Source organism: Solanum stenotomum, chromosome 5, assembly GCF_019186545.1.
Source record: "Solanum stenotomum isolate F172 chromosome 5, ASM1918654v1, whole genome shotgun sequence".
In the NCBI taxonomy this organism is placed as follows: Eukaryota; Viridiplantae; Streptophyta; class Magnoliopsida; order Solanales; family Solanaceae; genus Solanum; species Solanum stenotomum.
The window spans coordinates 496,926-505,667 of NC_064286.1; the positions used below are offsets into that span (position 1 = coordinate 496,926).

Consider the following 8,742-nt stretch of genomic DNA (forward strand, 5'->3'; position numbering starts at 1 on the left):
TCCTTTCGCATAGTTTAAAGACATTTTTGATCCTTTTCCCATTTAACAATATACATATATTACTATGTAAGTTAGAATAATTGGAAAAGAAAATAATAGGGTCAAAATTGGAAGAACAAAATACTTGTCTCCTTCTTAAAAACCCCTAAAACCCTAAACCCATTTTCATCAAGGCCGCTAAAAGAGTATTGAAGCATGAGACCTCCAAGAGGACGTGGTGGTGGAGGATTTAGGGGCGGCAGAGATGGCGGCGGCCGTGGTTTCCGAGGCGGCGGGGGAGGACGTGGCGGTGGCCGCTTTCCTCCTCGCGATGAAGGACCTCCTTCAGAAGTTGTAGGTATGTATAGTAGATGTTAAATGCCCTTCGGTTTCTTTGCGTGTTTACTTTTTTATATTTTGAATCGTTAGTGAAATTTCTAGTTCCACCACTTAATTGAACACCAAATTAAAATAGATTCATATTGTTATAGACATGTCTGACTGTATAAGCTTTTATCTACGTTGCTCAGACTCTCCAAAATTGTTGTCACATGCATTCATCGACATTGTTGAAGAGTTCGAGCAACCTAGGCTATTATTTTTGGGTTAAAGATGTGATTTTGATTGGTAAATTGGTTATCATTGTATGGGTAAATATGTGATTTTGATTGGTAAAATTTTGCAGAGGTGGCTTCTTTTGTGCACGCATGTGAAGGAGATGCAGTGACAAAGCTGACAAATGAAAAAATCCCTTACTTTAATGCACCAATTTATCTTCAGAACAAGACACAGATTGGGAAAGTTGATGAGATTTTTGGTCCTATTAATGAGTCCGTAAGTAATCTCGTTTCATGCTGTGATTTTGCTTATGGATTACTGATGCTATATATAGCTTTTAATTGTTGTTGTAGTTTTTTGATTAAGATGCTGGAAGAGGATTTAAGGTGCTTTAGCGTTTTGGTAAAGGTTTAATATACTAATTTGAGTTGTATATTGGTGTTGGTAGAAGAAATATTTGAAATGAATGGTTGAAAAGTTAAGTTGATAGAGATATAGTCACACAAATTGTTTAAAAATTGAATCTTTAATAAATTTGAGATCTTTGAAAGTTGTGCTGTTGTATGGAAGGGAAGTGGTGTCAAATGTTTCGATACATTACAAAATATAAAGTGTAACAAGTAGTTTCTTTCTTCATAATGCTTCTGCAGTACAAGAGGAAACATGGAAATGTGACTTTCTTGTGGAAAAGAAAGTAAAGTTGTTACCTTTTTAGCTCAATTGTGTGCTGTAACTAGAGAGTCTTTTATAGTGGTGACCTTAACATGTTTTTGACATGTTCTATAGAATCAGGTTCTTTTAGTTTAATGCTCCATTTTACCTCTAGTGCAGCACCTTGATAAAAAAGTTGGGGACTTTTGTCGTACCTTCTTGCTTTATATGGGATCTAATTGGTTGCTTTTAAATGCTCAAAGTGATGATATTTGGTTATGATTCATGCAGCTTTTTTCAATTAAGATGATGGAGGGAATCATTGCAACTTCATATTCAGCTGGAGATAAGTTCTACATTGACCCAGCTAAGCTTTTGCCACTGGCCAGATTTCTTCCACAGCCCAAGTATGTTTTCTTTGCTATACCTCACACTTTGTTCCTCCGGATACTCTTGTATGCCACATGACCTAAACTATCGAGTAACAATGACAATGGTTTATGTTCAAGAACAACTTGTAAAAGAAAAGTGTGAGATAAAGATGGTAAGTAACTTGATGATACCTTTTAGCTCAGAGAGGAGATGCAACTTATATAATTTTAGGAATCAAATGTTTTTCATACAAATACTGTGTTGTGATTCCAACTAGCCGCAAATTCAAGGACGTACCTGTGCTATAATTGCAGTTTCATTTAGATTGGCGAGATAACAAACCATCCGTTAAAATCCTTTCGTGAAGTTGTGTAACTGTTAAAATAAATTGATTTCCGAGGGATTTGATTGATTGCTTCCTGCGTTCTTCCATGTCTTTTGCTTTTTTAAAAAAGGATGTTGATCCAATCCTAAGCAATGTTCACTGTTGCAGGGGAGCACAACAAGCTTTTAGAGGCGGTGGACGAGGTGGAGGAAGAGGTGGAAGAGGTGGACGTGGAGGTGGTGGTGGTTTTCGTGGTGCTAGAGGTGGAGGTGGTGGTTTTCGTGGGGGTAGAGGACCTCCTCGAGGTGGTCGTGGAGGCGGTTTTAGGGGTAGAGGGAGATTCTAAAAAGAAATATGATGTACTTTTGATTTCTCTATTTTAGTTTGTAATTCTGAATGCTGTGAGAACTCAATTGGGAGAATGTTATCATTAGTTCCTTTTCGTTGTTAATGAAATTAGCCTTCCTTTATCTTCACATCTTTCGCGATTTAATCGAGAACTTTGTTTATTTTGTCTATTTGTTACTGCATCATGATTTAAATGCCAACTATTACTTTAATTAATGGCATTATCTACTTGTTCTTGTTGAGTAAAGTTTGTCTTGGTTTGTATGTCGATTTTATTTTGTGTTTGGTCTGTTTCATGATTTAAACAAAGTAGCAATTGTTCTGTGGGAAATCATTTCAATTTGTCCTTTTGATATGTAATGTCAATAGAACATATCGTAGTTCCAGCTGCAGAGAATGATCAAAGATTTTGAAAACTAGAACTTTACACTGATTATATGTTGTATAGGCCGAATTGTTAGATGTTTAGTAACTAGTATGTTCAAAAGATGAGAAGAATAGGGTGGAGTGTAAGATGTTTAATAACTAGTATGTTTAAAAGATGAGAGTAGCAAAAAATGAGGATATTAAGATGGATGTGCAAGTAAACTAGGAGAGATATGGTTATGAACAAGGTGGGAGTGACTATCGTGGTGGACAAGATGAGGGGGGCAAGGTTGAGATGGTTCGGACATGTGAAGAGACCATGCGTATATGTCTCTAGTGAGTAAGTGTGAGAGGTTGGCTATAGTGGGTATTAAGAGAAGCAGAGGTAGGCTGAAGAAATCTTGGGGAGAAATGATTAGACATGAAATGACACACCACCTATAACTTATCGAGAACATGACCTCAGATAAGAAGATATGAGAGTCGAGGATTAGAGTTTGGTAGTCGAGCGTTACAAGTTCCCTTTCCAATATTGCTGTTATTACTCTTATTAGGTTAATTTTTCAATGTTGGTTATTACATGTTCTTTCCTTTGTCTCAGGACAAAGTAATTGATTTATTATTGTACGTGTTCTCTTCTTCATTGTTTTCAACTTGGCTTATTTGCTATTGCAGTTCTTTACACACCTATTTTTAATATATGTTTTACCTGAGGGTCTATCAAAAACTATATTACAAGTTATTACATATTACCAGTGTCATTACCCAAAAACAACAAACACAAAATGCAGACACAATAATATGCAGAGAGAGTTAAAGAAGAGTACACAAAAAACTAGTTTAACTGATAAATATGGCAAAGTGCCTCTTTCAATGCTTTGTATTAGGAGTACTATTTAGAAGTCACCTTGTCCATGGGCAGAACTTCAGTTCACAAGACTTAAAGAGAAGAAAAGAAAACGAAAAACGAAAAATTGAAGTCCAAGCCAGTACATCAAATGGATAAAGCTTCTGCCAAAATATGTCGAATGCAGAAAGTAATATGGAGAACTAAGTGAACTCCATGCTTTTCATAGTTTTATTTGAGAAAGAAAAAAGCCATCACGGGCCTCATTCTCAGGCCTCCCATCCTCGAAGAACGGTTGCTCTAGCTACACGGTTAACACCTAAGGTGAAGGCGCCCATTCGGAGATCACAGTTGTGAGTCTTGCACATTTCCTTGACATCTTTAAAACCTCTTGTCATGTATGTCTTCAACTCATCATTCACTTTTTTCTCATCCCACATAAAGCCTTGGATGTTCTAGCATTACAGAATTTATCGAAAAAGTTGATTAGCTAACTGACTAATAAGAGCTCTTAGAAGTTTAACATGTTTTTTTAATGCATAACAGAGAAGACAACAGAACAGAAAACATGCAGAGGTATTATACCTGGACCCACTCAAAATAACTGACGGTGACACCACCCGAGTTAGCATAAATATCCGGTAGGATGGTAACTCCTTTCTTAGACAAAATCTGCAGAGGATTAGAGAATTAGTTAAGATGCTGCAGTTGTCTTGTGCGTCTCAAATGACTATTCCAGTAGCTTATACGCCATTTTTTAGCTTTTGCTTAGGACACAGACCTTTACCTCTACCTCGTGGAGGTAGAGATGATGTTTACAGAGGACCCTCAACTCAAGTCCAACAAATCAAGGTAGTTATGAAAAAGAAAAACGCCAAGCAACTAATAAGGAAAGGAAAGAATTATTGCACTGACCTCATCAGCATCTGGATCAGTTGGATGGTTAGCAGCCTCAATAATATATTTGGCTTTAATTTCATTTGCATTATCCCTACAAAGAATAATTCAAAGATATCACAAATATGAAACAAAAAGGCTTCTCGATAACTAGTAATTTTATGCAAAATCATGAAACGTACTTGTTGATTACTCCACCGAGGGCAGCTGGGATAAGAACATCACAGTCTTCTACCAGTATTGAATTTGCATCAATTGGATGTGCATCATGGAAACCTTTAACTCCACGAGTTTCCTTCACGTGTTTGAAAAGGCTTTCTATATCGATTCCCTTCTCATTCTTTATGGCACCTGTTATGTCACTTACTGCTACAACTTTCCCACCTTGCTCATGGATGAGCTTTGCAGCCCAGGAACCAACATTCCCGAATCCCTGAGATGAAGAAAACAGTTATCAAAATGTGCCTGCTCATCCACTGACAACTAAGAACAGAACTTTCTCGACCAACCAATGTGACAGCCTAGGAAGTTGTCGTTGTTTAAAACAAAAATGTGTGCTTTTGTTATGAACTTTATCCATGCTTGGATATCGAATCACCGTAGAAGAAAAGTGAACATTTTGACTCTGCTAACCTGTATAACAAAACGCTGACCAGCAATACTCTTGCCGTGCTCATTAAGCAGGGCTTCTGTAGCAAAGAGAGCACCCCTTCCGGTAGCTGCATCTCTGCCTAGAGATCCACCGAGATCCTGTTATAAAGTATTATATTATACTGCTCCCCTAAGCTCAAATTAACAATTACTTCACCGAAACAGATAATGAAGTCATTTACTCTACAAACTTTGTGCATAATCTAAACTAGGATATTTTCGGCATACTTACAATAGGTTTTCCAGTTACCACAGCAGGTGAATAACCATGAAATTTTGAGTACTCATCTAGAATCCATGCCATTGTCTGCATAAAGCAATTAAAAGTCCAGTTAGATGAATGACATTTTTTTCCATAAACTGAAATGCTAAGCCCATGAAATAATTTTTCCACATACCTGAGGATTTGTTCCCATATCTGGTGCAGGAACATCTGTGTGAATTCCGATTAGGTCATGTATTTTTTGAGTAAATACTCGAGTAAGTCGTTCCAACTCAGAGATACTCAGGTCACTAGGACTACATCCTATGCCTCCTTTAGCCCCACCATATGGTATATTGGCAACCGCTGTCTTCCATGTCATTAGCTGTGCTAATGCATTCACCTCATCTGGATCAACCTACATAAAACACCAATAAATGACCATAAATCATATGCTATTCAATCGACTATATATGTTGCTCAGAACCTATAAAAATGTCGTTGCACCAGTGTCAAATCCTCCAAAAAAGAGTAACTTTAGGATGACTTGACAGGCGAGGCTGCATCTTTAAGGATCCAAGCAACATAGTTTAAATACTATTTGTGTTACAAACAGCATAATGAGTAATAATCTATCATAGACAAGAAAAACAACCTCTGGATGGTATCTGATTCCGCCTTTCATAGGCCCTCGTGCATTGTCGTGTTGTACCCTGAATCCAACGAAAGATGCCAATGTGCCATCATCCTTCGGTATAGTACACTCCACCTATAAGGTTCGCACAAATCAGTCTATTTTGTTCTTAATAAAACAGAAAAAAGACACACACACGCCAAAAAAAAAAAAAACAAGTCTGCTAAGCACAATAATATAACCACCTAAAAAACACAAGCCTGATTCTGGAAAAACCAACAGAACTCTCAAAAGCACAACTCAAACTCAAGTATGCTACACAAAGACCAAAATCATGTTGCTTGGACTCTTCAAAAAAGTTAACAGGTGCACATCAGATCCTCCAAAAGAACTGAATTTTAGAATGATCCAACATAACTGCAGCAACATTTTTGAAGAATCCGAGTAACATAGAAAACCAGAACAAACTTCTGTTTAGTTCCCAAATTGGACACACAAACTACAACTTTGCATCAAAGGTTGAAGCCCCTTTTCATCAAAACATAATTAGGCAAAACATGATCCTTAAACCATTTTCAAGATCCTAGCACCCAAATCAAGGGAGGGGGTGCATCTTCAATTTCAAGAAACCCCCTTTTTTACACCCCCAAACAAAAAAGAACCCCTTTTTTACACCCCCCCAAAAAAAAAGAACCCCCTTTTGCCCCCAAAAAGATCATTTTTTTTTAAAAAAAAAACAGCAAAAAAGAACTCCCTTTTGCACCCAAACAGATCAAAAAGAAAATCCCTTTTTGCACCCAAAAAAATCAATTTTTTTTCTTCTTGATGAATTCAGACAAAGAAAATAAAGTTACCTTAATTTCTCTGAAAGGGATTAGCAGACTTTGTTCCAACTTTGAGTCTAAACCAAGAAGCCTGGCTGCCAGCTTAAAATTTCTATTAGTTGCTGCTAAAGCATTCATGATTTCTCCAAAAAGAGTACCTAAAAACTATCCAAAAATAACAAAATTAAGGAGAAAAAAAATATCAAAATCAATTAAAGATCAGATTTTTAACAAGAAAAATAAGGGTCAATCAAGAAGTATTTATACTTGGTTTTCAGCTAGATCTCAGTAGACATAAATATTTATTTAATTTTCCATGTGGAAAAAATGGAAAGCTTATTACTACTATAATTTTCAAACATTTGTGTCATCAGCACGTCTTAATCCTTATCCAATTTTTTTTTCTTAACAAAAAAATTACCTATTAATCAAGAAGTCAATAATCAGAGGCTGCAGCAAATTGATCAAGAAAAAAATATTGAACATGGAGAATTATAATATAATTAGGCTAATTTATATATATATATATACATAGTATAGTGTATATAGTTTATAATACTCAATTTGTCAGCATGATTATCTGCCCACCGTCAACTATTAATTAAAAAAGGTAAATACAACATGCACATTGAGTAATGACTCCTCTTCCATTTTTGCATTTTCGAGTCTTTTTCCTTTCCTCCTCTGCAATGATTGACTTTCTTTATTAGAAAGACGTTATCAATGTAATTTAATTTGTTATAAAAAAAAATGATATGTACACAGTCTTATTCTTTGACTTGTTATAACATATTACTATTTGATATAACAATAACATCTATATATTTGGTTTGGAATCTAAAAAAAGTAATATTTATACCGTCATGTTTTTATTTCTAATAAATATATTATTTTATTATTATGTGAATACTAATTAAATTAAGTTAGTTATAGTTATCTTTTAAAGAATTTGATTGTGTAAACTTTATTTATTTAAATTTTATAGATTGATGATGTATACTTTATAGAATTTTGAATCATATGTTCTTGCTATAGGGCTTATAATATATTATTATTATGTTAACAAACCAAAAGAAAAAGGATTTTTAGTGACATACTCTAAAAAGTTATGGTTAATGTTACCTTTTCTATTTCACTTTATTAAGTGGTCTTTCTTTTTCTTGTTAGATGAATACAAAATAAGATGACGATTATTATTTTTAGTTTCTGATCAATTTATATTCATGTTAGAAGATTTATTTCGCCATACCTTAAAAGGAGTGAAGGAAAACTAATCGTTAATCCTTCTCAAACCTTTGTTATACGAGTTATATAACTAATAATTGATATTTTTGTATTATTATATTAGGTTTTTAGTGAATAGATAAAGTTATCTATTATTGTAGGGCAATTCAAATTTGAGTTTCTAAATGAACCCTACACCAATAGAGTACACAATTTTTAGGTGCAAGTGGAACCTAAATTTGACCCCAAAATAAAGGAGAAGACATTTCAAACTTGAAGTTTATATGGTTAAGGGGCAATAGAAAGACCATGTTTTTATGTAATAATTTAAAATACAACATGTAAAGGGTAAAGCTAAAAATAAAAAATAAAAGTTCTTTGTGCTTTTCTTTATTTATCCATTTTCTTATACTAATCTTATTATAATTATCCATATGTATGCTGATAGTGTAAATCTTTTTTATACTATATATGCATTTTAACATATTAATGTGTTTTAGTACGTAACTTGCTAATTTTTTTTTGCTATTTATGAACAATTATTTATTTTAAATTATTTTTTAAATAGATGACCTGATAATATAGATATATATCATAATCATTCCTACATAGGACAAGAAAAAAAAGCATGTCTTAAGGTAGAGCTATACTAATAATATAATAGAAAGCATAAATAAAGGAATTAAGCATCACATATATTTTTGGAAAGTAGAGATAAACATGTTTATGAACTATCAAATCATGAAAACAAGAAATTAACTAATTAATTTGAAAAAAATAATTCGAGACAACCTTAATGTACCTCAAAAAGGAAGAAGAGAAGCCAAATGAATTATGCACTAGATATATGCAATTACTCCTTTT

General features: G+C 34.2%; 2 protein-coding genes across 4 annotated transcripts; one reads left to right on the forward strand and one right to left on the reverse strand.

Annotated features, from left to right (window-relative positions):
- The first annotated feature begins 136 nt into the window (after positions 1-136).
- LOC125866193 (putative H/ACA ribonucleoprotein complex subunit 1-like protein 1) lies at positions 137-2,361 on the forward strand. The gene is made up of 4 exons (XM_049546506.1): positions 137-337; positions 665-813; positions 1,480-1,595; positions 2,054-2,361. The coding sequence occupies exons 1-4, from the start codon at positions 196-198 to the stop codon at positions 2,229-2,231; spliced, it is 585 nt and encodes a 194-aa protein (XP_049402463.1). The 5' UTR covers positions 137-195; the 3' UTR covers positions 2,232-2,361.
- A 1,077-nt stretch (positions 2,362-3,438) lies between these two features.
- LOC125865026 (glutamate dehydrogenase) lies at positions 3,439-8,742 on the reverse strand. 3 transcript variants are annotated; one of them, XM_049545176.1, is made up of 10 exons: positions 8,681-8,742; positions 6,685-6,812; positions 5,852-5,965; positions 5,393-5,614; positions 5,227-5,301; positions 4,977-5,093; positions 4,526-4,776; positions 4,362-4,437; positions 4,032-4,118; positions 3,439-3,901 (listed from the first exon to the last, which is right to left on the reverse strand). In XM_049545176.1, exons 2-10 carry the CDS (start codon positions 6,790-6,792, stop codon positions 3,716-3,718), a joined length of 1,236 nt encoding a protein of 411 aa, XP_049401133.1. In that variant the 5' UTR covers positions 6,793-6,812; positions 8,681-8,742; the 3' UTR covers positions 3,439-3,715. The 3 variants fall into 3 exon arrangements, with proteins under 3 accessions (XP_049401133.1, XP_049401134.1, XP_049401132.1); XM_049545177.1 differs by having other exon boundaries at positions 8,671-8,742; XM_049545175.1 differs by lacking the exon at positions 8,681-8,742 and having other exon boundaries at positions 6,685-6,876.

Coding starts and splice junctions, on each gene's coding strand:
- LOC125866193 (XM_049546506.1), top strand. CDS start 196: ATGAGACCTCCAAGAGGACGTGGTGGTGGAGGATTTAGGGGCGGCAGA. Junction 338..664: donor ACCTCCTTCAGAAGTTGTAG/GTATGTATAGTA, acceptor AAAATTTTGCAG/AGGTGGCTTCTTTTGTGCAC. Junction 814..1,479: donor TTGGTCCTATTAATGAGTCC/GTAAGTAATCTC, acceptor TGATTCATGCAG/CTTTTTTCAATTAAGATGAT.
- LOC125865026 (XM_049545176.1), bottom strand. CDS start 6,792: ATGAATGCTTTAGCAGCAACTAATAGAAATTTTAAGCTGGCAGCCAGG. Junction 5,966..6,684: donor TCCCTTTCAGAGAAATTAAG/GTAACTTTATTT, acceptor CGAACCTTATAG/GTGGAGTGTACTATACCGAA. Junction 5,615..5,851: donor GAATCAGATACCATCCAGAG/GTTGTTTTTCTT, acceptor TGTTTTATGTAG/GTTGATCCAGATGAGGTGAA.